The sequence below is a fragment of the Physcomitrium patens genome, chromosome 13 (genome assembly GCF_059467195.1).
Source record: "Physcomitrium patens ecotype Gransden chromosome 13, ASM5946719v1, whole genome shotgun sequence".
Classification (NCBI taxonomy): domain Eukaryota; kingdom Viridiplantae; phylum Streptophyta; class Bryopsida; order Funariales; family Funariaceae; genus Physcomitrium; species Physcomitrium patens.
The window spans coordinates 14,681,237-14,708,276 of NC_143422.1; the positions used below are offsets into that span (position 1 = coordinate 14,681,237).

The window sequence follows — 27,040 nt, forward strand, 5'->3', positions numbered from 1 at the left end:
ATCCAGGAACACAGAGTTGTTTATAGTGTCAGTTGAAAATGGTTCATTCCAAAATCTGGCGTTTTATGCAACACCCCAACTGCTGATGAAGCTACAGTGCTTTCTGTTTGGCTGAAAATAACACATGCATCGACACCTTCCTGTGTGTAAATGACAGAGTGTCATTCTAGAATGTCTACTTCCACAGAGTAGGAATCTAGTTTGAAAGCAGCTTTCAAGAGAAACAATTCAGGCTAATTACACTTTAGCATTTCAATTGCATGAAAATAGACGTGTCAGGAATTCAGAAGGTTCGTCTGGAGGATCTGTCCCAAGCTATAATATGTAGGCATTCTATCTATCCGAGGACATTTGCTTTGATGTGGCAGCATCGCAGGATATCATCACCACTGTTACGCAAGTTGCTCCCTTGATAAGTATGCTGAGGTTCCATTGCTGCGCATTGCTGCTGGAGTTTTTTTTCGAAACGTTCACGTGTGCTGATCACTTGGTCTCTTGACAGCCCGTAGGCAGCACAACATTGTTTAGCCGTTAGCGATGAGTTTAACTGAAGAATGCTAATCATCGTCATCGTCGGCGTCTCCACCATGGCCATGGTTGATCTTCTGAGCTCGATACATTTCTGCGACCTGCATTACAGAGCCGAATTAGGCTATTTCGTTGGCATCCAATTCCTCAATAATGCATAACAACGTCAAGCATTAACTGTTGAGTCAATCAGGTACACGCCTTGTGGTAGCACAAAGAACGGAGTCCTGTAAATCTAAACATTATACACTTGAGACATTACGCTGATTTGAAGAGCATGACTCAGGACTTCTAGCAAGATTCAACGGTATAAATTCGTTTATCTTGAGTGACAGCATACAGCAGACAGAATTTTTCTGTTTCTATAATTACAGCGCGTGTCCACACCTGCTGTGCTGAAGTCGCTTCAACAGGCGTTTTATCTTCCCGTAATCTCATCAACCTTGGAAAACGCAACGAAATCCCCTGCATCAGACATAAAAGTGGGACTGTATTTGGTGAAGATATTTGGTCTCCTTGGGCACAATATTTGTCACACACAAAAAAAAAAAAATTGGAGACAAAATAAGACCAGAGAGATACACACCTTATTGGGATCAACCAATCCCACAGCTGCTCGATGGACAGGGCTAATACTCAAATCAGCAGCCTTCACCTCCCAGACCTGCCGAAACCAAATAAATATGAGCATAGATGATACTGTAAAGAATAGAAAAGACCTCGATAACTAAATCTTGTGCACTTTCCAAGTGTTCTTGAAGCTTTATGCATAATGACGCCAACCACCTTTTTAATAAAAATGTTTTAATCAGCACCCAAATCAGAAATGGAGCAAAGATCATTCACATACAGTGCTAAGAATAAATGCAGAGGAATACAAACTTGAAAAAATGACATTTGTTACCTCAACATCTTCAAACCAAACATCTACTCCAATTGTCTCCCCATATCTGTAATAGGACTGCAAACAATGGAGTGGGCACAGCTAGAGTACATTAATATCAAAGCACCTCTGCTGACATGTCACTCATCATGGCAATCATAAATATCTTTATTACTATGGAGAGGAATATTACCATCGGCAATAGTACTGCCCGTATCACAAACAACACATGTATGATCTCAAAAAAGTCATGTACCCTCAAACATTCTCAGAATGTTGCTGTAGGGAGAGGAGAGGAGAAAAATATGTGATAAAAAAGATTTCCAGTCTCGAATGTGCAGAACTCACACTGTCCTACCGATGCGGTACATCAACAGAGATCTCATGAATAAGGTCCATAAATGCAATAGAAAGCTCAAAATTGATGAAAATGAGACCATAAAGAGTGTTGATTTCAAAATTTACCCTCGGTTGAGGTATGACATGATTCTTCAGGGTCACAGAACGTTCCTCCAGCACAGCCTCTGTGAATCCCGTTCCTGAGAAACACCCAGTACCCATTTTCCGTTGTTGAACACGCTTTACAAACTAGGAGAATGTTATATTAGACACACCAGTAAGTAGCATATCGTAAGGTAGACTTGGGAATTTTGAAGGTTTCCTTCCGATTTGTTGTCTTTGAAAGGATAAAAACATGTAATCTTCTTTCCGACAAGGAAGCAAAAGTGTACCTTTCATCTTTTCAGAAAGTACAAAACAGTATGACGGCGTCTAACTACACACCCAGTTGATGTCTGGCAAATGACCAAAATTCCATGATTTGAATTCGTGTCAATCAACACACAAAGTCATCTTCTTCATCCTGACTATATTATTTTGCTTCATATCCCCCATGCAGATCTATGATGCCTTCAAGATCTAGGGAAGCGATTCTTTCTTATTTAAGTATATGTGTCATTTTCTTTATGTACGAGAAGATGAGAGAAGTCCATAAAAATTCACTCGCTCACCAATTTTGCAGATGCTTTGAAACTCTTCCCGATCTTCATCGTAACATGCCAACAAGAACGCGCCATAAACACCTGCAAGATGAAAGTGAAAAGGCAGTGTCGACAATAGTGCGCCATTATCAGTTTTTTCCTCTAAAAAGATTGCAATCTGAGAAACAATTTATCAAAGCCAGGTATTAGCACATACCGACGCGTTTTCCACGACCATAGAACGCTCCAATCGGTACAAGATCCAAGGAATCTCCACCTCCACTTTAGCAGGAGCCAACACCAAAGTCAGATTTATGGCTGAAGCTAAGCCAAACTTTATTAATGGTTCTTTTCTGGAGGGAGGAAGAGGGAGAGAGAACATGTGCTTAAGTATCAGTTATAAGCTATTCGATTGACTTCTTCACATAATCAAAATTATCGAGGAACTTGATGACCCAAGCCTAGATCTGTTGGTGCACAACAAAAATCTAAAAACGGGTGGATACAATCAATTTCAGAGTTGAAGAAATGTACGTATTCATGTAATCTTTCTTGAGCTTGAGCCAATTGTTCGAACGCTTAGCAGGTTCATAAGTTGCGTCTTTTGACAATGTCTTCACAATTAGCCCTTCACAACTGTACAAAAGACCACCCGTCATTACTCTAAATTACAATAACACAGCCTCCTTCAAAATCTCTTGTAATGGAGAGAGGCCATGCAGTCAGGGACAACTAAAGCTGGTAGAAAAAATGGAATCGTTACAGAAAAAATGCTGATAACGTTGTAATATGCTGAAGCTAAATAACAAGCTTTTACGACAGATAACGCAAACAATGACACAGCTGACACACACTTTGAAGAACGCCAGGTGAAGTTTAACAGACCTGTCATTTATAGCATCTTCTAGAAACTTTTGAATCTCCTCCAAATCATTTGAGTTCTTTGCAGTTGCGAACTGAAACTCTCCTGGTATCTCTTGAAACGAGGAGTACAGCAACTGTACCTCAAAAAACGATTAAACCATTTGGATGAGACATACGAGAAGAAAAAACCAGTTAAAAGCACAAGGAGGAAAATCCCTAGTAATTCAAGTTTCAACACTACAATAAGAAGTCGTGATAGCCGGGTTTACCTCTCTTCGAACATTCAACTGCTCCTTCAACAATGGACGGCCATTCAGGTACAGAAGATCAAACGCGAAAAGACACACTTGTATTTTGATGTCGCTCAACACGACCCCTTTTCGAGCTCGGGTGCTCAAAACCTGCGGTGAGTTCATGAAATGCAGCATAAGGGATCTTGTTCACGCCTGACCTAATTGTGCAAAAAGTGTAGGAACTATCACGTTGTAATTGGAAGTAAGAGTGTTATTACTTTTTGTTATCTCTCCAGCAACATCTTTCTTCTTTGATTCAAGAAAGAGCATTATACAAGTAATTTCATGCAGTAAGGGAAAAGAATTCACCTGAAAGGGCAATATCTTATTCTTCTCTCGATCGTAAGCGACTACTTCACAATCAAGTACATATGTTTCAGTTCCAGTTTTCATACACCTGCAAGTGAAAGTGGTGCTCATTAGCGGCGCCTCTGGACAGCCCTCTTCTTCAGAATCTATTTTGGAGAATGCCATAAAAACATTGAGCAAGAACTTGGTCTGAATGATTTCTAGACAAATTGACTTACTGCATTGACTAATTAAGATAACAAGGAGCTTCAGGGCAAAATTAACGCCATGACCAATCACACCAGTGAACCGCACCCTGAGAAGCTTTGAAAAAAGAAGTCACATGAAATTACCAACTAATACTCCCTGCATGTACTCATAAATTGTAAATGCAATATACGCCTCGTCGAGCAAATACTTATTGATTGATGTAAGTTACAATGGCACTCAGATCGTTCACCGACAGCTTAATTCGGGTAGGATATACCTGGGCATTGCTGCAACGATGTCAGGAAACTTCCCAGTGTTGTGTTCAGCATTTCTACTGTATATCTCAATTGTGCCCCCTTGCAGATAATGTACCTGCGATTCATAACGAGTACAGATCACTCAACAAACAGCACTGCAGGATGCTTTATAACTTAAGAATTTCTCTGAAGAAAGTAAAGCATAAAGTCTTCTAACAGTTTCGAGCGGAAGATTAAACCTGAGCTCTTTCACCGTCATATTTATATTCACATGAAAACTCCATGTCCTGAAATTTGTTGAGAACTTCAGAAACCCCGGTTGTAGGCTTAGCTAGCATAGGTCCAACAGGTATACCCAAAGTAAAATTGCAAACTTCAGGTAGCTTGCGGATACCATGTTCTAATATTGCGCTTATAATCTTTTCGTATATAGGAAGCACTGAGTAGGTTTCCTTCATTATTTCTTCCGCCTGCACAACAAATCAGTTGTCGTAAGTTAACGTGCAGATCTCAAATCACATCGACTCAAAAACATAGAACATATTGCAGTGTAACCAAATCATTTCTACAAACATTGACCACCACTCTTTCAAGGTTGTGACAATCTCAACATGTCGAGATGACCAAACAAAGACTGTGGACCTTCCTCCCTCGTGTAGATAGTGGTTTTTCACTAACCAATGCTCATTCACAAACGATGCCAAAAGCCTTGCTTTACAATAGCAGTGAGTTAGCATAATTTGGGGGAAGAACATGTACCTCTTCTAACCTAGCAGTCAGCTGATTAGCAGGAACTCGAGGGACCTCAGAAAGCACCGCTGCGTGCGCCAGAGCTGCTAGCACGGTTTTCTCTGCCAAACCTATGCGTAGTTTGGACTATACAAAGCAGATTCAACATGATAACGTTGTGTATAAGTAACATATTGAATTGTGGTTAGTTAATTGATTCCAAAACATGAATAGGTTATAACGGAGTCAGAGAGTAAACAACATACCTGAAGCAGGCGGACAAGGTATAATGGCTCACATTCTGTGGCTGCTACAAGAAGAGCTTTCATTCTTCCACGCTTCCTGTCCTGACTCTGGTTGCCGCTATCCTGTGACGGTTAAGTGGTGATTTTTAGTGGTGAAAATATCAAGAAGGATAATCCAAGGTATTCTGCTATCAGTTCTTTGCGAATGAAAAAATTGATGCCAGAAGAAATCAATGAAATCTGTAAATATATGGTGCTATGCCTACCTTAGCAATCTCGCGAAATGTATCCAGTACTTTTGCACACGTCAAGGGTTGTGATTTGAACATGGTCCTCTGCGAAGTTCGACTAGCCTTTGCAACGAGACCAAGGTCCCCCAATGTCTGCATTCACTTCCAATGTTACACTGCTCAGACAGAAACTTGAAATTCATGAATGAGACATGCTCTTATCATGATGTAAGAGCACAACCGCCCTTCTTAGATTTGACCCGCATCGGAATTCCTTGTAACAAGTTATTTAATCTTCCACGAAGAATAAACAAGAATAATACGACTTTGGATAATGTTTCCGGACTCAAACTCATATTTTAACTTGTCCTTTTACTATTTGCTTAATAGCCTTGAAAATTGAGACCTACCTTCATCTGAGCTTTAATTTGGTCAGCCTTTCTTCCATACGCCTCAGTAAGGACTCTGACAATGGCCGCATCACCGATACCAAGCTCCACACCCTCATGAGCTGGAGCAATCCTATTTGCTGACAAGGTCACGACTGCCAGGAGATCCTTCGGCGTGGTTGCAATAACCGTCCGAAATACATTGCACAAAATATTCGTCATTGCTAGCCTCCCTGACTCATCTGAAATGACTGCTCAAATGGAAACAGAGACAAACACACAGAAGTTGGTGCGAGTTAGTATTTAAAATTTATTCCTCTGAACCAAAACAATATACTTCATCACTATAAGGTCCTCAAATTGTACGTGGATTTCGCGGTTTTACAGGATCAAACATGTAAATAGAATGACGTGAAATAGGACCCACTTCATTGCCATTGTGGTCAACCATTCAAAACTTACTATCAAGAGCGCTGGCAAGAAATAAGAATGGCACGGGTTGCCCCGGCTTCCAGAATGCAGCAGCTTCAGGGTCAAAATCTGTCTCCTTCTTGGTTAATAGCACGACCGCTTCGGCAGCTGTAGACGCCACTACTTTCTTCTCCTCCATCTTCGCATCAACCTCCTCTTTGATGGTCGCCGTCTCAGACTCCTTAACAACCTGCTTGGCCTTTGCTACTGACGATGCCGGAGGCCGACCCTTTCGCTTAGCCTCCTTGGTTGATGGCGCTACCGAGTCTGTGGTTGAAGAGGTTATGACTTTCTTGTCCTCCATCTTCACATCAATATCCATCACCGAAATGTCTTCCATCTTCTCATCGGCCTCCTCTTTGATAGTCTCCTTCACAGACTCCTTAATTACCTCTTTGGCCTTTTCAGCCAATGATGCCGAGGGGCAACCCTTCTCTTTGGAACTGCCCTTCCGGGCGTTCCCCATCATAAATTCGAAGGCAGATTTTTTCCCTGCCATGATTTCTGCCTCGAAAACTATTTTTTTTCCTAATTCTTATTCACACCCTGATACTTCAAAGCCATGAAATTGACATGAATTTGATCATCCATGATACAATGTCAATACAAGCTCCGTATTCCAACCAGCTCCTGCGACAAGGCTACATCACTTAGACTGATAAACAGCCCATAAACCCTAGAGATCCTCCAAAAGTACAAATCATCTGTACATAATGCATCAAGCAAATGAAATCAGCATCATCCTCACGAATTACACATACAATGATCACTAATGCTACAAAACCCGCAGTGACGATCTCAAGAAACTTCAACGACGATATCAGATTATAGAATCATGCTCACATCCCTTACACGTATAAAACCAAAAAAATAAACATGATAAAACATATCCAAGACAGAATGAAGAACAGCAAACCAGTAACGCTATAAAAAAATCAAAATGCAGCTGCACATCAGCAATTTAAAAGAAACAGCATCGCGAAAAAACTATCAACAGGTTCAATCACCCCAAACATTCTCCATGACCATTCCAACGAAGTATATGAAACATGGTTGAGGCGCTCTGTCTTAGCCTATCACCAAAAAAAAACTATCAAACAAGCGCAAAGGCACACCAAAAAAATTCAGGGAGCGGATATAAAACCCTAGAAAGAAGTGCTCACAAACCTAGCGATTATCTCCTGTAAAATCCAATGCAACAAATCCCTCCGCAACGACAAACACTAGCCTGGATCCGCACGAGAGGGGAGCGCTGGAGCTCCAAACAAGGCCATAAACGGAGGGAAACTGACCTTAGCATGCGATGAATGTGGCTGTTTCGTCCCCGCTACTCGTGGAAAACGGATGGATGCGCAACTTCAAATCAAAACCCAGTTCTCAAATTTACAGCTTTCTTCATCACTCCCCAAATCTCTGTGCCGAAAATCTATCCACAGCCCGGAGATTTGACACAAAACCCAGCTGATCTGCCCATCTGAAGAGACCAGTCTGTGATTCTGCCCCTTGGGTAGTTTGCTTTTTGAATGCGTTGCTGTAGATTTCCTTTCCTTCTTTCACTCCGCTTCTGCTTGCAACCTCGCTCAGAATTCTGCCACCTTGCCGAAGAAAATCACGCGGTGTCGGTACCGACTTGGTCTTCCTTCTCCGCAAGAGGTGTCGTTGCATAATTGTTGATCCATTCAATTGAAGGTTTCTTGGCTTTGGTTGGTCCGTTGGGTAAACGATGAATGGTTTTCTGTGTTTTGAATGGAGTGTTTTGAATATTAATAAGTAGCTGAATAAAAAAGTCTTGTTGTAAAGCTTTGGCAGGAAGTTTCTTGTAGTGGCTTGATTGACAAGCTTTATTAGAAAGTTTGTTTGAAATGCTTCTTCAATAAGTTTTGATGGTAAAACATATCTTATTTATGAAGAAGTAACCATCAATATATTATCATTATTATTGTTATTATACATATATGAGTACACTTAGTAAATTCAAACTTGAAAAAAATATATTCAAAACAAATCTAATATAATAAAGAATCAAAACAATTACAATAATGTTGTAAAACACAGTTTAAAATACATACAAACTTAAAGACTCTAGTAATTCAAATTAAACCATGAAGGGAGTAAAGAAGTTACTAAGTGTAAAACAATTTGAAGTACCAGTTTGATTAATATGTTTAATTTTATGATAGTAATAACTACATACATATGTACAAATTAAAATTTGTAATTTTTATTGAGAAGATTAACTTTAATTTGATCTTTACTACTATTTTATTTAAAAAAAATGTAGAATATGACTTTTTATAATCCTAAGTTTTTATTATATTTTAAGATTGTAAGATAACTACTTTGAAATTGTCATACAAGTCTCAATTATCATGTAAATGAAGTCATGATATTTTAAGTGAAGTGGTATTGAGTTGGTAACCAAACCAACTCAATATCAAACTTCTTTGGAGAATAATGATAAGAACATGAGTTTTATACACACACACACATATATATATATATATATATATATATGTGTTTATTTATTTGTCCATATAATCTTGCATGAATTGCTTATGTCAGAACCACCTACTATTAGACTGGATGTAAGTTTTACAATTTTTCCTGTCCTCAAAATAAAACCAGTGAAATCAGACACCAACCAAGACCAGAACTGGTTAAATGTTGCCCTCACAAAAAGGTATTGAGCATGATGAGATTTTTTTTTTTTTTTTTTTTTTTTTTTTTTTCTTCTTTTCGTTCGTTCGTTCGTTTTTTTAATTCCAAATCATGCTTTAACCTGGAGATATAGCTTCCGCGTGAACAAATGAGCACACATTAAATTCACTGAAATTGTATTAATTTACACTTCATGTGAATCCATTGTTAGGCTGAGATCATGCTAGAGTCATGAGGAAAATCTTTTTCTGTTTACAGATCGACATCGGGTGGATTATGTCCATTAATTGATAGAAATCAATAATCTTCTACAATCAGCTGTCAGTTTGTGCAGGCTCTCCCAAGTTAGCTCCTGGATTGATGGTGGAAGCAAACCGGTTGGTTGGTCCTGCAGGTCTTGCAGAATAGGAACCAGGGCCTGGAGCACCTGGCCGACCAGGAGGTAGAACTGGGTTTCCACTAGAACGAGACAGAATTCCAGAGCCAGAGCCCGGAACAGATGCTCCTCCTCCAGCCTGACTCGGAGGGCCTGCCCTGATGCCCAGTGGAACACCAGCTTGGGGAAGGCTATGTGAATTGTTGGATTGATTACTAGTCTTTGCATGGTTTCCAGGTTGAGACTGTCGCCAGGGCATATTCGACCCCGCACTTGGCTGGGGCGGGACGTATGATCTTTGGGTAAAACTGGGTGCGCCCCCAAATGAATTACTTTGGTTGAAGTTTGTTGCAGCAGGGGCGACGGTTGATCGCTCTGTCACCCTACCCGAAGAGGATGCAGCCGGCTTTACGGCAGCAGTTGTGCTTGAAGGAGAGGGATGCAAGAGGAAAGGTGCAGCTGTGGATACGCTGCTCTCTCTGTCAACATTGGTTGTGGTCGTTGGTGGTGCAACTGCTACTGCGGGCGCTGCTCCTGCAGAAGTGTCTGCTTGCTCTGCCTGGGGTGCTCCACCCATTTCAATATTGGATGGTGTCTCATCCTCGGGTCCAGCCTCAACCGCTGGATCCACATCCATTTCCACGTGCTGTTCGTAAAACAATACTAATATTAGATTCAGTACGAGTTCTTAGACTGACATAAAGTTACATCTAAGAATAGTGAAGGAATGCTTTGGTGATTTGTACAAAAATAACACAATAGAGAACCATAAAGCCCTGCACAACATAAAGAAGGGTTCTTCAAGGATTAACTCAAAGTTTGACATTCCCGAAGAATCCCAAATTAGTATTCCAAGAGTTTTTAAGCTAGGATATGGTTAACAAAGAAACCATTGCTGTGAGCATTAAATTCACCAAAAGAAACATATGACAAGGAACAAACTCTATTTGATGAAAGCGCAGTGAGTATGACATTACCTCCTCAGCAGCATCTTTGGTGTCCTCGGGGCCTTTTCGAGCCTCATCTTCCATATCGATCTCGTCGTCCTAAATTTGAACAAATGAACAAAACATTATGTTGAAGATTGAGAACAGTGACGTCTTAAAGTTAACGGTTCACACTTAAATACTGATACTCATAAGGTGCTCTTCCGGGTCTAAGAGAAGGGATAAAACTGACCGAGGACATTGCTTCACCAATCTCTTCCTCAGATTTCCCCCTAGTTGAACCCAGTGGTGGGGGTCTTCTGCGTTCAAAGAGAAGAAAACCATAAGCTTCCTAATAGATTAACACTCTTCATAATAAACAGAAAAACAAAGACACATGAGAGCTTGAGAGCAAAGATGGCAAGAGCAACTCAAAAGGGGAGAAGAGCTTACATGGGAGTAATACAAAAATGTAAAAAAAGTATACGCAGGGAAAAGGCTAGAAAAAACAAACAAACCTAAGCTCGCTTGATAAATGCTCTCATCAACATGCATGGCATTTATAGCATAACTACTTGAACAATGTCACATGCAGTTTGAATGAAAAGTTATTGACCTTGGAAATGCTGTCTCACTAGCAAATACACCCTGATTGCGTCGTCTTAGATCATGATCCTCAGAGTCGGAGTCCGATAATTCGCCATCCCATGTACGACCTTTATCACGAAGCTCCAAATCTTCATCCTCCTGCACTCAATAATGAGGGTGAGACTATCCATCGTCATAAAAATAAGTTCGTGGAAGACCTGCATGATCCAAAAAGCACATTCGAAAGACAAATTGAGTTTGAAAGCTACAAATACATTTTCAGGAAGTTCGGTATCTGGCGGCCTCTCGGAAAATGGGACACTTGGAACATGCTGCAATTTTGATAAGTTCTCCAATAATTTCATCCTGCGCAAAACATCCACGGATCAGATCAAAGAACAATTCCGGCTTGCCATGGAAAAGAGTAAATTTTTAGCTGTTGATCAAACGACTTCCGAATACCAGAAGCAGTACACTTCTTAAGCACATTGGCTAGCAAAGTCTGAATGCTAACCTCAAATTATCAATATCTTTCTTTGAGTTTTGATTTGCCATGTTACTCGGTGCGACATGCAGTGAATAATCAGGCCCAAAGTATTCATAATATTCGTGGTGAGGCAACCTGTCGTCTAGTTCTTCTCCTACTGCCACAGCTGTCTGTACCGCAACAAACCACAACGTCAATTTACTCGAAATAATAAAGATAAAATTCTGGTGAAAATTAAGTCTACGTTTTCCAGAAGGCCACCATATAGCTTGAATAGCAAATTTAGTGCCCTTCGGAATTATGTCCGTCGGCAACTCTTCAAAACTTTTCTAGCTTGCTCTAATATTAACTACCAAAAGATGCATTAGATATTGGAGCAGTGGAGCAGCTCAGATATCCCTAAGAAAATAATGAAATCCCAATAGAATTCAAAGCTCCCAAACAGTTGACATATGGTGTAACCAAGCCATCCAAAACATACTGCAGCTAAAACTCCTGTGCTTCGTTATCTTACTACAACAAACATTGAAATGAGTTGAGGAAGTTCCGTAGGACCTCATAGCACCAACAGCGAGCAACATTGCGTATTGTATAACCTCCACCGCCTACAAGCAGCAACGGCACATTGAAAGACCGCATAAATCGAACACATTCTGCGTGGCCTTTTACAGACAAGTTGAAACAGCCAAGTCGATCACCCGACAAAGAGTCGGCCCCACATTGTAGAACCACCGCGCCAGGTTGAAACACTTCCATCACCTTCGACATGATGGGCTTAAAAAGCGATTGGTAGCTCTCATCGTCAATCCCATCGTCCAAAGGAACGTTCAATGAATAATACTTCCCCTTTCCATGACCAATGTCTCGAACATCTCCTGTCCCTGGAAAGTAGTCCCCAAATTTATGAAAAGAAACAGTCATCACTCTATCAGTCGTATAGAACGCCTCCTCCACACCATCTCCGTGGTGTATGTCGATATCAATATAGAGTACTCGCTGCATGCACAACTTGAGTTCAGTGTTTATACATGAACAAGATAGAACAAGGACATTTACCTGGCCTAGGCACACTGACATAGAAAGCTCACAAATTTCTAAGCTAAATTCATTAGTACATAAAACAGGTTCTTATTTAATAAGCCCGTTACTGAGAAAGCCAATACTCCCTACTAGCAGAAGACACATTATTTTAAGAATCTAGACACAGCAGGTTATAATGATCGCACTAAGCAGGTAGCTTTGTATGAATACTTGAAACATGTATCCAGCTAAAGAAACTTACAAGACTAGAAATTTTAAAGTGAGGTGGAAGTGGACTGGAACAAGTCGCCACAAATATTAATGCTCCTGAAGCGAAAATAAACAGGAAAGAATCGTAACAAGAATCATAAATAAGACCGCAGAACGAGTTAAGATCCCTTTTCTAAGAAAATAACATGACACTCGTACAATACACGCCAAAATCGACCTCGCACGACAGAACCTAAACCTGATCAACGTTACAAATGAACAACTGCTGTAACAACTCTTCAAACAGACTAAAGTTGAATAGAAAAGAAAAGACTAAAACTGATGGTATAGAACTCCAAATGCAGTCAAGTATGTAAACTCCCACTACTACAACAACAGGGATGTCAGTGAAGCATTTCCGATCTAGCTGAACCTCCTCTAAAACTGCTTGCACAATAATAAAAGCTACGTTGCTGACACGGACAGAATGCCTCAACTTTAGAAGATTCAGTGGCTAGAACAGACGTGAACACCACAAAATTCCTCGGTCTGCTGCCACGATATCGACTACAAGGATTTAACTCTGGTCAACGATTCAAAATTTATCGAGAGAATTTTTTCAAAGAAACTAGAATCGGGAAGATCCTTTAGGTTTGAGGTAAGCCACCAAGAACACCGATTGCAACAATCAACAAATATCGTTCACTGCTAAGGAGCAACAAGATTACTGGTGATGTATTGCTTTTCAAAAGCCTAAAAGTGCTCATAAAAGATTCTTAAAAGACTTCAACAATAGTTGCTTCAATACTTATGAACCCAGAAAACCAACAAATTTAAACACCAAACTCTCGTGATTTTTATGACCAAAATATACACCTCACAGAAACTGAACAACCAGAGAAGCCCCAAATCATACCTGATGGTACTTGAGAAGCTCCAAGATAGCAAGCACGATATCATTAACGTAGCAAAATCCAGAAGCCTCGCACTTTTTCGCATGATGCAAGCCTCCCGCCCAGTTGATGGCAATGTCGCTGTGGCCATGATTGAGCTTGACGGCGCCTCCGACCGAGCCCCCCGCGTAAGTCTGGCAGAAATTGTACAGCCCATCAAACACAGGGCAATCCTCACCCACATTAAAGCGCTTGAGTTGCCTCATCTGGTCATGCTGCGTCTCTGGAGTAACTTCTTTCAAGAAAGACACATAGTCATCCGCGTGAAAACGACAGAGGTCGCGATCACGCGCTGGGTAAGGCCGCAGGACCTCCATCCTCGTGTGCAGATTGTAGTGCACCAATAGCGAATGCGCCATCCGAATGCGATGCGGTTTCATGGGATGTCCCTGCCCATAGTAATAGTTCCCCACATCAGGATCGTAAAAATACGACACACGCCGCTTCCTCCCCTCAGGCCCCGCAACGAGAGAATTCCCTCCCTCCATCACCACTTCTCTCCGAACCAACCCACGCTAACCTCCACCCAATCCCAGCATGGCCCCCGCCATACTTAGAGCTCTCGTTCTACGTCGTTGCGCTAGAACAAGCGTCTCTATTCGCGCACCCAACGAGCACCCAACAGCAAAAACCACAACCTGACGACCTCTGGACGTGTCTAAGCCAAGTAATGCAGAGCCCCGGAGCTGCAAAACCAAAGAGCCGCAAGTAGCGACAAACTCAGGGTGCGGCTAAACGGGGGCTCAGGCTGACGCTGAAAATGCTCGAAACGAAGTGAATACTACCGGCGCACAGACCGCACTCCACTCTGTATGGAAGCCACCGCAACGTACCGGAATTTTCCATACCCGGAGTAGAACCGCCTGCAACCTTCTCTAATACCCCCGTTTGCATGTAACTACAACAGATTTCATCTCATCTGTTTTATATTCAAAGGTTAAGTCAAGCTCTGTTTCAATCGCTAACAGAAACGATCATTGCACCAGCGTCATAGTCCAAATAGTCTGCCTTCTGTGCAGTCGAAGAATGTCCGTCAGAACTCCACCCAGCTCGTCGAGTGTGGTTCTTTCGGCGAGCTTGTTCAAGTGATAACCCACACAACGTTTGTCTTGGAGTCGTTAAAACATACGTGGAATTTACGACAGCGAGCCAAGTACTAGATGGTACCGTTTTCAATAGCAAGTAGGTCATTGCGCGTGGATTTCACAGTCTGCTTCCTAAATTCCGCTCCTTCACCTGATGCCAAAAGTTGAACCTAGAACACCTTCGCATGATTTTCACATGTAACCAAATTTTGTTATCACGATCAGCGAAGATCAGGTTATGCGTACAGATTATGAGTTTAGAATCAAGGGAACAGACAGATAATACTCTCAAAACTCGAAACGAAGATTTCGAAGTTGTTCCCAAACTTTGTGTTAAAAAAAATAAAATTAAAAAACAAAAACAAAAACAATTAGGTGATATTTTTGTGGCTCTAAAATGAGTTTGTTTTTTCGGATTGTATTCACGTAAATCACGTGTGGATGGCTGTGTATTCGCTTTTCACCCCGCTATTTTGCTAAATTACAAGTGTGTGGTGTTCCAATGCGAGAAAAGGTTCCGAGATTCATCCAAGCCCTAATTAACGAGCACTAGTTGCGTCTATCCATGAAGCCAAGCAGTTATCAAAAAGGTCCAAGAGATTCTGCGGAGTCCTCCGACCATGACCAGTCTAGCCTGGGCCGAACCGCATGGATGCTAACGAAGTCAGACCGAGCCAATCCTACCTCGGTCATATCACCCCCTTTCTCACCTAATTGTTCCTCTCATTCTTGAGGATTCCTCACCTTACCTGCGGGTTCTCACTCTCATCGCTGTCCTCGCAACTCCATCGCCACTTCCGTCCGGCTCGAACTCAAGGTGCGCGAGAGCTGGGTTTGGAAGTTTGTGTTTGTTGAAGAGTGGGAGTTTGCTGTAGTGGTGAGCGATGGCGACTTCGTTGCATCTGTCGTTGGCTGCCTCTGCGCCGGCGTCGAGCTTGAGGAGCTCTTCGACTTTCTTTGGGAGTTCCGGGGTCCTTGCACGCCGGTCAGTCTTGGTCGGAACGAGCAGGAGGAATGTGAATCTTGTAGTGGAGGCTAAAATTCGGGAAATTTTCATGCCTGCGCTGAGCTCTACCATGACGGAAGGCAAAATCGTGGCGTGGAATAAGACCGAAGGCGAGAAGCTTACCAAAGGTATTGTTGCGTGGATTTGTTGCTTGTTACGGATTTGGGTATCCCACATTGGCGAGGGTGGGTGGTTGGATCAATATTTGTGATCAGATGGGCGTTGGAGGGGTTTAATTGGTTCAAGTTGTATTTTGTGAGAGGGTTGATTTTGGTGGTTAGATTGGTGAGCAATGTGGGTGGTGGCTGGGTGAATCAGTTGCATTGTATCGTATTGTTGATTGGAGTAGGGGAGATGGGGTTATATCAGGTGAGAGCGTCGTGGTGGTGGAGTCCGATAAGGCCGACATGGATGTAGAGACGTTCTACGATGGCTTCCTGGCCAAAATTGTGATTGGGGAGGGAGAGACAGCACCTGTTGGAGCTGCCATTGGACTGCTCGCGGAGACCGAAGAAGAAATTGCCGAAGCTAAGTCCAAGGGATCTGAACAGAAGGCCCCAGCTGCTGCTAAGCCCTCTCCTGTTGAGGAGAAAGTTCTGCATCCCCCTGCCCCTGTTGCCACTCCACCTGTAGCAGCTGTTCAGGTTGCTCCAGAGCCCGCTGCTCCCGAGGTATACAGGTCGGGCAGAATTGTGGCTACTCCCTACGCTAAGAAGCTTGCTAAACAGTACAATATTGATCTTGCCACCGTAGCAGGCTCTGGGCCCTCAGGTCGTATCGTTGCCGAGGATGTGGAGGCCTCTGCTGGCAAGGCCCCCGCCCCTGTTGCAGCTTCTGTCCCATCCGTGGCGCAACCTGCCGCTGCGGCTGCTCCCACTCCCGCTGCTCCCGTAGCGCCTGCTGCAGCCCCTGCCCCTGCTCCTGCCGGCTCGGTGGCATTCACATCAATGCAGGCTGGTGTTGCTCGCAACATGGTGGACAGCATGTCCGTTCCCGTGTTCCGTGTCGGTTACACTGTCACCACTGATGCGTTGGACGCCCTCTACAAGAAGGTATGTGTATATCATGCTGTCTACTTTGAATTTCGACCATATTGCTATTATAGCCTCTATCTTTAGATCCTTAACGTCGCCCGTGCTGTCATTTCTGGTGGAGTAAGGACTTGCAGCAAATGTCTTGCTCGGCCTACAATCTTTAGTGGATTAGCTGGTCCGGTACTTGCAATTATCGGGTTCAGTGACATCACCTTTTTCTCAATACTGTGATTAAATGAGAGTGAGGTTGTTTTTGTTGGATATCAGATCAAGTCGAAGGGCGTGACAATGACTGCACTTCTTGCTAAGGCTTGTGCACTTGCCTTGGCGAAGCATCCCGTTGTGAATGCCTGCTGTAAGGACGGAAAGAGTTTCATATACAACGAAGACATCAACATTGCTGTTGCCGTTGCAATGGACGGCGGTCTTCTCACCCCAGTTCTCAAGAATGCCGACAAGGTATAAAGTCGCTCAGAGGAACTTTTTTGAGGAATTTTGAGCTCTTTTGCGGTTATCAATGAAATTGAACCGTTTTATCGCAATGCACTTCAGGAGGGTTCGAAGGATTTAGAAAGCTCGGTTTTGGACTCCGTCCTTCTAGGATATTGCAGTATCCTTGTGCCTTAGTTGATGATCGTCTGAGTGATGTTCTAGTAGTGGATTTTATCAAGCGTAATGACGCTGTGTGTGTGGCAAATTGGGTCTTCCAACTGTGCAGGTGGATATCTACTCATTGTCTCGCTCATGGAAGGAACTTGTTGACAAGGCCCGCGCAAAGCAGCTTTCACCGGCAGAGTACAACTCAGGTCTGACTTTTACCTGTGGATTTGAATTTTATGTAGCTTGTCTTCGGATCATAGTAGGGATAGTCTTTTGATTCTTTTGCAGGCTTCCTTTTTTTAACCCAGCTAATCTAGTGAGCCTGGGTGACTTGCCTCTGGTATTTGATAACTTTGTATTTGGTTTCAGGTACCTTTGTTCTATCGAACCTTGGAATGTTCGGAGTAGACCGATTTGATGCAATTCTCCCTCCCGGCATGGTGAGTGAATCCTCCTGTCTGGGGTCAAATCTCGCCTGATAGCATTTAAATTCCCAGGCGTTTCATTAATACGAACAATTTGATAGATGTTCATCTGTGCACAATTGTGCTGCTTTGTTAGTATACACTTCACTCGTGTGTTAAGAGTTGAAGCATTATCAAATGCTCAATTGCTTCGGTTGAATATTTGCACATATCGAATCTAGGTGACCAAACATGGTGTGAAACTTTGAACAGGGTGCAATCATGGCGGTTGGAGCATCTGTTCCCACAGTCGTTGCCACAGGAAATGGCTTATTTGGAGCGAAGAATAGGATGACGGTATCATTTCTCCTTCTCTATGTCCTTTCTATGTTTGGCATCTTTCCCGTCGTAGTCGGGCCCTCTCGCACTTCTGCACTTACGGTTACAAGATTTTAATAGTGCCTTGAAGAAATTTTGTATTTCATGTCACAATATGGAATGTGTATATTGAAACCGGTAAAGGTCTTCTGACCTTTATTGGGCTTGTTGACCAGGTGAATGTTACCGCTGACCACAGAATCATCTACGGTGGAGACCTAGCTGTGTTTTTGCAAACATTTGCAGCAATCATTGAGAACCCTACAGAACTTACCATGTGATTTTACTGAAAAAACGCGACCTCTGTGATGAACCAAGAGCTACTGCTGATGTGCACTGCAATTGTGTAGTGTATTATTGGAACCTCATTCCGTCTCCAGTCTCAACCTGGCCGAAGTTTCAAACTTGGAGAGATGGGTCTGTCCAGCAGATCCTTAAACGTGCAAAGGATCAGCAACACTCTAAACAGGTTGGTGGTGATTCAATTAGTACAGCTTAGATTATGCTGAGCATAATGAGAATGTACTCAAAGGTATAATTTCCAGGTTGGTAACTATTTGCTTTTTACGATCCATTTCTTTTTCCTACATGTGAGATCTTTTGAAGTGCTTTTTTTTGGGTTGAAATTTTTTTGTCAAGAGGAAAGCATACATCATGGATGTATGCACCTTTTAGCTTAATACATGGTTAAACTTAATTTGGTTGAACCTCATTCAGTCATCAAATATAAAAATAAGAGAATAGCACTTAATATACAACATTACAAAACCGTGTAGTGAAACAGTCATGACAAGGGAGAACAATGAGTTTCAAATTCGACAACATCCTAAATTCACTTTTTAGACAAATCATATTCACGAAAAAGAAAAAACATTGCAATTTTGTATTATTTTAAGAAGATGTTATCAGTTCATTTATCCCTATTTTGAAGATGAATTTGATGAAAGCTTGTAAAACTTATTTTCATGCTTAGATGGGCTGCGAAACACTATTTTATAGTGTTCTGTGTGACTTTTAATTAAGTTAAATATCTTCAAAAAATTTAAATGATGAAAACTTGACAAATAAGGCATTCAATAACAATTCAGTTGCAATTCTGTCTTTTCAATCACATTTTAGTTGCTGACACATAGAAACTTGTAGAATGTAACTTAATATATTGATGCATGTGAATTTGGTGTAATGTTGTAACTAAACACAAGCATTCAAATGATTAAATATATATACACAAATATTTTAACAACCATTGTATAATTTTTATGGATAAATGGTGCAACCAAGGACACTTATAGATTCAAGTTGCATCTAGGAATGTTTTGCAATATGAGATTATCTACTTGACCCATTTCTATTTATTTATTTCTTATTTTTTATTTATGAATAAAAACATGTGTGTGTGAAGTAAAAAGAAATTTAAAATACATGTAAGTATGTACATATATACACATATATATATATGTTGAAACAATACCAAGAAAAAAAATACTTATTATACATACACATAAATTATATTAAATAATTTTTTTCTTAGTGAATATATATATATATATATATATATATATGTATTATATATATATTTTTAATAACAATACAATACCATGGATAATGTTAAAACTATTTTTAACTTTATTTTTTAGTATTGCTTAGCTAAGCTAATAAAATAGAAGTTCATTAAATCTCAATAGAAGGAGTCAAAGTAGGAGAATAACTTAGAGAAAAAAATGTTTGGAGATTAGAGGAGCAATGGGAGAACTTTAGTATAAAAATTATTTAAGAATATATATTGGTAGTAGGATAGAAAAAGATGGACCAAAATTTTAGAAGAGTACTACATGAGGGCATGAAGAATGAGCCTAAAAGTCATAGGTTCTACATAAAGATGCCCTCTATAGTAGTCTATTTTTAATATTAATAAGAATCATATTTATTATGGATAAAGAAGTTGATAAAGAGACAAGTTTATGTTACAATTGAAGTAAATATTTTCATTTGTGTAGATGAGCTAATAGGAGGTGTCAATGATTCTTGGATTTACTCTTCAACCATTGGTCTATATATATTTTCTCAAATAATACTAAATACACCATTCTTCCACTATAATGCTAATAAATAAATAATCAATACCATGAATAAAGGAAGTTCTTTGTCTTGCCATTTTAAGAACATTTATATGACAACTTTGAAAAGTTGTGAAGTCATCACAAATGATGATTTGTTGAAAGGCAATACCACCAAGTGCAAGTCATTCTTTATTTATATATATATATATATATATATCTATCTATCTATATATATATATATATATATCTATATTCTTAATTAATAAATACTTATTCTTGTATGTCGGAGTTTTGGTTTCATAATCTGTAATGAAAGGCCACCCGAGAATTAATACAGGTAAAGAAATTTGAGTTGAAAAGAAGCCTTGTATTATTTTTCCAAAAGTATTCTTAAATTCCTAAAGTCTTAAACTATGGGAGGCTGTCGGTGGAGACGATGGAAACGACGGTGATTACCACGGACGCACGGCGGCGGCGGCGGCGCGTAGCTCGGATTTCTCCGGTTTCGAAAAGACCCCGATCGATCGAGGTCTTTGGAAAGGTTCGATCAGGTTGCGATTGAGTTTGTGATCGAGGTATCGTGAAGGTTACAATTGAGGAATTTCTAGGGGTTTCGATCGAGATTTTAGGAAATTTGCATTGCCGGTACCCATCTAGCGGGCGCATCGCTGTCGCTGGGCAATTTTTTCTTCAAAGTAGCTCAATTCTTAATGTGGAATTGTTCTGTTTTTGCTGCGCCCCGCGTCGGGTTTTTCGTTTCATTGCGACTCGGAGAGAGAGGATCCTGATTAGCTTTCGATGTGGGAGAGGTACAGGAGACGGGTTGCTGTTCTTTTCAAAAGGGAGGAGTGAGGGAAGAGAATGCGGAAGAAAGAGATGGTGGGGCAGCGAAGATCGACGAGAGATTGCCGAATTGCGCACGCTTTTGCAATGGGGATGGCCCTGGGCGAATTCTGGGCTTTTCTTCGACTGGACGGCTTTTTGAGGCCCGGAATTTCATCGGCCTGAGGTTTCTAACGCCTGCCAGTGGGTTTGTCTTTAAGGAAGGTGGGAAATTCAGACTCATGTTTCAGAAGCATGTTCGCGCCTAATTTGTTTTTTACGTGAAAACTGATCAACCTGTTAACCTAAAACACTTCTCTGCTCACTTATTGCACTGTCTTCGTGGATTCCAACTCTGCCTGCGGTGAGCTACTTTATCGATCACCGTTCGTTTAGTTTTTGGGAAGTGGTGTGCTCACAGAGGATTTCTTTTGTACCTCAGAGTTTTATTCCTTTGATTTCAACTTTGTCCTGCTTTGGTCACTACTTGTTCTTCACTGATGAGCTACGAATGTGTTCTCACGGCCAGTTTGACTTGGGGACTGACAACATGGGATTGATCACTTGCCACTTTACCATCTGTTGAACATTTCGCTGCTGATTTTAAGTGGTTCTTGTTCGAATACTGTTTAGTCAAGGAAGAAAATAACCCCTAAATGTTTTGGTTATGCTTCTTTGAAGGTTTCTAATCGCCGTGATATTCTGTATTGGTTCGCTGGTTGGCGTTTTACATATTATTTTTCGTTTTGACCTGACTTTAGGTTCACATTGCAACTTTACATCGCTGCAAAGTTTTGTTTCATGGCTCCTTAGAGGAGACCCATCAGATGTAAACAGGGAGCATGCGTCAGTGGATATTGAGCTCAGGGTAAGGCCAGCATGTTGGTATCGTGTCTTTCTAGGATATCTGATTTCATCTGAACCGATGAATTGACTTTATGATCATGAATCGGGACGGAGACGTTTTACCTTTGAAAGCTAAAGTGGTAATGCTTGGAAGAGAGCCAGGATGGCTTCAGAAGGAAACCATGAAATTGATTCCATTTAAGTTAAAGAACGACGTGCAATAGTAAGAGAAAATCTCAGAGAAAAGCAGGGCGAGTCATTATTACCCTTGGCCAAGTTAAGGTCTGCAGGCACTGTGAAAAGTACACGGACAAATCAGGTGGTGAAACCGGATGAATCTGTCAACCCCGAGCTTGCTGCACTCTTGAAGAAGGTTGCCGTCACTAGAGAGTTGGTCAGCATCTTGAATAACAATGTCTGAGAAATGCCACAGGAAGTGGTCTATGTAGAGTCACATGGCTCTGGTTTTTACAGATCTGTATCATTATTCTGCGCAGTTGTTAGAAGCTAGCTTATAGTCTGCCTTGATTTTGTATATTGCAAGAAGATGTTGGTGGAGCAGTCATGAATCCGTCATAAGGCTATTGTATCCACAAGAACTCACAATGTTAGGTGATTATTATATCATGCTTTCTCTTCGTCTAATTTCCCTCATTCATAGTTTGCGAGCATCTTAAGGGTGAGCATGACAAATTACTTGGTTGTTGCATTAGACGAGATTGCCTCATTTTGTAATGAGCACAACGTGTCTGTCTACAAACGAGACGCTACGATTTCAATATACGAAATTCAAGGCGCGTTAATCCCTGTATTTCCAGCAGTTTGTGCAATTCAGGTTTGTACGTTTCTTACAACTGCCTTAACTTTTTATTTTTATTTTTATAAGGCTTACCCAAGCGTCCACTGTTTTCAGGTTTGGAGTTTGACCTTCTGTGGAAGTTTCTTGTACTTGGCTGCGATGTGCTCCTTAACGACGTCGACATTGTTTACCTCCAAAACTCTTGCACAACTCCAGCACAAGAGTATGACTTGAGAGTGTCAGATGGATTTGACGATCCAACAGCCTACGGGTATGATGATGTTTCGGAAGATCCTTCCATGGCCTGATCGAAATTTGCGGATACCATACGGATCTGGGTGTTCAATATAGGGCTCTTCTATATTCGATCCTCAGTCCCCTCTGTTCAGATGCTGGACCGAATAACTACAAGGCCAAGCAAAGAAAAGGCTAGGGACCAAGCAATATATAACGAAGAATTATTTATCCCTTCACATCCTGGTAATGAGGGACTTCATGCACTGTCTGCGAATCCAATCATACAACAGAGTTGTGGGAATGATTTGTATACAAGCCTGGATCTCCTCCTGTCCTGTCTTGAACTGTCTCAGCCAACAACGTCGTGAATGCAAATGCCCTTGTTCTTTCGTCTTCTGAAGATCCCAACACAGTAAATGATTGTCAGTCTTTGAGGGAAAACATTTTCGTATCACTACGATCTCCTCTGGCAGCGAGTTTTACATAATATTTTTAAAATTTACAAATGAAAGCTTTTGCTACGTAATTGATGGGTGAGCCCAGTTGACGAGTTTTAGAAAATTCTTATAAGTTGACCATTGTGGGAGTTGTGGAAGACGTCTGCAGATGCACATCTACTTTGTAGCAATGTCAACACTTGACGTCTACAGATGCCTACACCTTGATAGCCTATACGCCATTGTGTTGAAAACACCGTGCAGAAACCTGCATCTATAAAGTGTGGTAGTCAAAATCTTTCTAAATTAACTCCCTCAAAATGAACTAGTGAACAGACATTAGTTCTTGACCCCCTCTTACTGCTGAAGCCCTCGACGAAGCTGAGTTGTTAAAAAAAAATTAAGATATGTATTTGTCCCCCGACAACAGCATTCTTACTACACTTGTTCACATTCCTATTGAAATTTACCATACTAACCACATCTAAATTTCTTTTATGGTTCCCATTCTAATAAGTTATCCACTGTATCATCCCATACTCATGTAGGATAAGGTTTAGGGTTTAGGTAGAAGTATAAGGTAGATTCACTGTTTGATATCACACAGTTAGAGAAATCATTTGCAACAGTATTTACAGCATAATATGTACTATAAATAAAATACCGGAGTAAGAAATAAGATATTTAAAAAAAAGTACAAAGATATTCTAATGAAAGGTTTTTTGGGAAAAAAAATCCAATTGTAGGCTCATCTAGCGATGGTTTGTAGAGGGAAGAAACGATCTGTTGCAATTCTGGCCTTAGCTAATCAGGAGCGACTAGCTGCAACAGACCGGTCGATGCCGGAGGTGGGCTGCAGACACGGAGCAAACTGACTCAGCAACGAAATAATGGCAATATGTGGATGAAAATACTCATGCACTACAAGCAATATGTAACCCAATATCAATGAAGTACACCTAGATACTTGTCCAGGTTACTTGAGCAGCTGGTTTTTATATTATAGCGGGCCATGGCAATCTCGTTTAGTCTTATGATTATAGATTGTTAGTGCCATCATTGGGTGGCATAAAATTTGTACCAAACTTGTTTCTTATATCTACACATGTAGAGGGATCTCTCTCCCCTCCCTCCCTCCCTCCCTTGAAGAATCTAAGTAATGCTAGTATTTGAGCCTTAGATTGATTTTGTGTATATTGAACATTGCAACTAATTGAATTGATATTAGTAACATGAAAGTCTAGATTGTAGTAAACTAAGTCAAAGCCTAAAATTAGAAATAAAACTAATATTTTTTCTAAAAAAAATTGGTCAAAGATGAAATTACTGCTTCCCTTTATGTCAAGGACATGAACTGAAAGAAGATGCATAAAGCTGTGAAATCTATGTCAAAAGAAAAGTGAGAAAATAGAAATAAAAAAGTATATATATTAAAAAAAAACTAAAGATTCTTAAATCTAGACTAGAAGCAAGAAATGAGTTGATAAGTGTGAAGAAGGCTTCACTCTTGCTTTTATATATACTATCAATCTAGGATCTATGTGGCAACATTGTATAGGACCTCCAAAAATATATTGACTTTGTATGATATATATCTTGATTTACAAAGCAAGTTTTTTATATAAATGTTATATAGTTAATTTTTTTTCATAAGCTACCAATACATGTAGCACAGTGTTAGCTTGTTGATCAAGTTTCTACTCTACTAATCAACTACAAATACATGTAAAGACAAAACAACATCTAAGAAGCTTCTAAGAAGCTTTCAAGAAGCTTATTTAGAAGGTATTATGAAATTAATCTATTTTTATTTACTTCTATCTATTCATATTATCTAATTAATAGTTATAGTAGATATATATATCCATGATATTATCTCTCTTTCTAGGCACAAGATCCATAAGGAATAGTAATCATATGTTGAGGAAGTCTAAGATGTAACAAATTCTATTTGCCACTTACTTTAATCTTTATTCTTTTTGAAGGTAGTTGATAGGTTCTCAGCCATCAATAATATTCCATCTCAGAACGAGAAGTTCATCTTGTAATTTAATCATTGTTGAAAAATTTGCAACTTCTTTCAAATAAATCATTTGTAATACTAATCAAGAGTCGTGCCTACTTCTAATAAAATGGCCAAACATTGAGAGTCTTTTTTCAAGTTGTGATACTAAATGCATTGTATTTTTTTATTTATTTGAGAAAGAACATATCATTCTTGAAGATCTTCATTCCTATTATGTTGTCTTGAAGGTTGTGATAATCACAATATCTTGTTTGGTAAGTCGGTAAATAATGGCTTTTGAATTGAATCTACTAGCTATTAATTCTCTATCTCCTTAATGCCACAATTATATAAAAATTACAAACAAGGATAGAAAATAAAATATAATCTTTCTTGAATTATGTTTCTTTTATAGCAAAGATTTGCTATCCTTCATCTTGATTTTGATGGATGTTGTTGATGAAAAGCTTTGATTTTTTGTACTACATTTATAAGATTTTTTTGCTGGCTCCCAAGTGCATTCACTAATATCTTATTTGTACCAATAGATAAGATATTCTAACTTATTTTGATGTCATCTTGAGTCTAGAACTTCTTCCACTTCAAACTCTTTATTATTGTCGACTTCTACAAGAGGAAGTGAGACTTGTCTTCTTCTTGATATATTCACAATCTTGTATGGTTTAAGAAGAGACATATGGAATATATGATGGATCTTCATTGACTTTGGTAGATATAATCAATAAGCAATTGGATTGATTTTTCCACAAATAAGAAAAGGTTCAAGTTTATAGTAGTCTAACTTATCACAAGGATGAATAATTTTATTATTACGATGAAGTAATCATATTTTACCACTTACATTAAATTATGGTTGTTTTTTTTGATAGGCACCATTATCGTATGGCATGATTTACTATCTCGGAATACACTAGATATCTAGCTATAGAAAGTGTAGCTTAAACCTTTATGTGAATCTTGTCTTAGCTTCCAAAACTCCTTTATTTTGTATAAAACTCAAAATATAACAAAATCCCTTCAAAACATATTTTTTCCGCAAAGGATTTTCTTTTTCCAAACTTTAGAAATTCATAACTCTTGATCTAATGGTTTAATTTGATTCAAATTTATAGAATAGGTAGAATTCATCCTTAAATTTTATCACAAAAAAAATGAACTCCAAATTTACTTCCGAAATTCTGGCATCTAAGAAATCCTAGCAAACACTTTAAATCCTAATTTACAAGCACTTGAGCACTATTTTCTTAATATCCCAAGAATCCAATATTCAAATGTCATCAAACTTATGTACAAAGTTTACTTACATAAAATTACACAATTCCTGAAATTTTGAGTCAAAACCTTATCAAATTGCTCAAGATATAGCTCAAGACACAACCACTATTAAATCGGGTCACTTACTACGCTTAGATTGCATGTGCTGACTTCAAAATCCAATAACTCCTTCATTCCCACTTAGAATCTAGCAAGAAATATGCAAAAAGTGTAGCTGCAAAAGTGCTCTCTCCAATTGCAGTCACTGATCCTCAATTTCTATCTATATGCATGCGTTATGCCAAAAAGAAAGATAGTAGCTCTCAAATCAATACCTTAACTTTGAGAGCTTGTATCTCCTTCATATAAACTCCAAACCATACAAAACTTGCACCAAAACCATAGCCAAAAACCTAAACTTGCTGATCTTAGCCTTCAAAGCTCAAATGGCCCTGAAAAACTAACCC

At 40.0% G+C, this 27,040-nt stretch overlaps 4 protein-coding genes across 8 annotated transcripts; 2 read left to right on the forward strand and 2 right to left on the reverse strand.

Annotated features, from left to right (window-relative positions):
- Window positions 1-8,036, reverse strand: LOC112290811 (DNA ligase 1). Of its 4 annotated transcripts, none has more exons than XM_024537524.3 (19): window positions 7,660-8,036; window positions 6,359-6,997; window positions 5,918-6,147; window positions 5,544-5,660; window positions 5,299-5,400; window positions 5,063-5,179; window positions 4,543-4,773; window positions 4,324-4,418; window positions 3,858-3,945; window positions 3,525-3,656; window positions 3,277-3,389; window positions 2,926-3,027; window positions 2,609-2,673; window positions 2,422-2,493; window positions 1,877-1,950; window positions 1,433-1,489; window positions 1,115-1,192; window positions 916-993; window positions 1-629 (listed from the first exon to the last, which is right to left on the reverse strand). In XM_024537524.3, exons 2-19 carry the CDS (start codon window positions 6,864-6,866, stop codon window positions 558-560), a joined length of 2,331 nt encoding a protein of 776 aa, XP_024393292.1. In that variant the 5' UTR covers window positions 6,867-6,997; window positions 7,660-8,036; the 3' UTR covers window positions 1-557. The 4 variants fall into 4 exon arrangements, with proteins under 4 accessions (XP_024393292.1, XP_090111548.1, XP_090111549.1 ...); XM_090255422.1 differs by having other exon boundaries at window positions 6,359-7,071; window positions 7,660-8,027; XM_090255423.1 differs by having other exon boundaries at window positions 6,359-7,071; window positions 7,535-7,663.
- Window positions 8,037-9,159: 1,123 nt separating this feature from the next.
- On the reverse strand, window positions 9,160-14,359 carry LOC112290844 (histone deacetylase 19). Of its 2 annotated transcripts, none has more exons than XM_024537621.3 (8): window positions 13,549-14,359; window positions 11,958-12,398; window positions 11,430-11,572; window positions 11,191-11,281; window positions 10,944-11,074; window positions 10,581-10,644; window positions 10,379-10,447; window positions 9,160-10,047 (listed from the first exon to the last, which is right to left on the reverse strand). In XM_024537621.3, exons 1-8 carry the CDS (start codon window positions 14,071-14,073, stop codon window positions 9,340-9,342), a joined length of 2,172 nt encoding a protein of 723 aa, XP_024393389.1. In that variant the 5' UTR covers window positions 14,074-14,359; the 3' UTR covers window positions 9,160-9,339. The 2 variants fall into 2 exon arrangements, with proteins under 2 accessions (XP_024393389.1, XP_024393387.1); XM_024537619.3 differs by having other exon boundaries at window positions 10,581-10,647.
- Window positions 14,360-15,403: 1,044 nt separating this feature from the next.
- LOC112290852 (dihydrolipoyllysine-residue acetyltransferase component 5 of pyruvate dehydrogenase complex, chloroplastic) lies at window positions 15,404-18,666 on the forward strand. The gene is made up of 7 exons (XM_024537634.3): window positions 15,404-15,804; window positions 16,046-16,728; window positions 16,978-17,169; window positions 17,429-17,516; window positions 17,680-17,750; window positions 17,988-18,071; window positions 18,269-18,666. The coding sequence occupies exons 1-7, from the start codon at window positions 15,555-15,557 to the stop codon at window positions 18,371-18,373; spliced, it is 1,473 nt and encodes a 490-aa protein (XP_024393402.1). The 5' UTR covers window positions 15,404-15,554; the 3' UTR covers window positions 18,374-18,666.
- Window positions 18,667-20,588: 1,922 nt separating this feature from the next.
- On the forward strand, window positions 20,589-23,454 carry LOC112290287 (uncharacterized). Its single transcript, XM_090255087.1, has 3 exons — window positions 20,589-20,693; window positions 20,968-21,199; window positions 22,734-23,454. Exons 1-3 carry the CDS (start codon window positions 20,589-20,591, stop codon window positions 22,925-22,927), a joined length of 531 nt encoding a protein of 176 aa, XP_090111213.1. The 3' UTR covers window positions 22,928-23,454.
- The last annotated feature ends 3,586 nt before the right edge of the window (window positions 23,455-27,040 follow it).

Excerpts from the sequence above, each read along its gene's own strand:
- LOC112290811 (XM_024537524.3), bottom strand. The coding sequence starts at position 6,866 with ATGGCAGGGAAAAAATCTGCCTTCGAATTTATGATGGGGAACGCCCGG. Across the intron at positions 2,494-2,608 it reads TGGTCGTGGAAAACGCGTCG|GTGTTTATGGCGCGTTCTTG; the intron begins GTATGTGCTAAT and ends TTCATCTTGCAG. Across the intron at positions 1,951-2,421 it reads TCAAAGCATCTGCAAAATTG|GAACGGGATTCACAGAGGCT; the intron begins GTGAGCGAGTGA and ends GGTGTTTCTCAG.
- LOC112290844 (XM_024537619.3), bottom strand. The coding sequence starts at position 14,073 with ATGGAGGGAGGGAATTCTCTCGTTGCGGGGCCTGAGGGGAGGAAGCGG. Across the intron at positions 11,075-11,190 it reads ATACCGAACTTCCTGAAAAT|GAGGATGAAGATTTGGAGCT; the intron begins GTATTTGTAGCT and ends TATTGAGTGCAG. Across the intron at positions 10,048-10,378 it reads CCAAAGATGCTGCTGAGGAG|CACGTGGAAATGGATGTGGA; the intron begins GTAATGTCATAC and ends TTTTACGAACAG.
- LOC112290852 (XM_024537634.3), top strand. The coding sequence starts at position 15,555 with ATGGCGACTTCGTTGCATCTGTCGTTGGCTGCCTCTGCGCCGGCGTCG. Across the intron at positions 15,805-16,045 it reads AGGCGAGAAGCTTACCAAAG|GTGAGAGCGTCGTGGTGGTG; the intron begins GTATTGTTGCGT and ends GGGTTATATCAG. Across the intron at positions 17,170-17,428 it reads TTCTCAAGAATGCCGACAAG|GTGGATATCTACTCATTGTC; the intron begins GTATAAAGTCGC and ends CCAACTGTGCAG.
- LOC112290287 (XM_090255087.1), top strand. The coding sequence starts at position 20,589 with ATGGAAACGACGGTGATTACCACGGACGCACGGCGGCGGCGGCGGCGC. Across the intron at positions 20,694-20,967 it reads CGATCGAGGTCTTTGGAAAG|GAGACGGGTTGCTGTTCTTT; the intron begins GTTCGATCAGGT and ends GGAGAGGTACAG. Across the intron at positions 21,200-22,733 it reads TGGGTTTGTCTTTAAGGAAG|GTTTGGAGTTTGACCTTCTG; the intron begins GTGGGAAATTCA and ends CACTGTTTTCAG.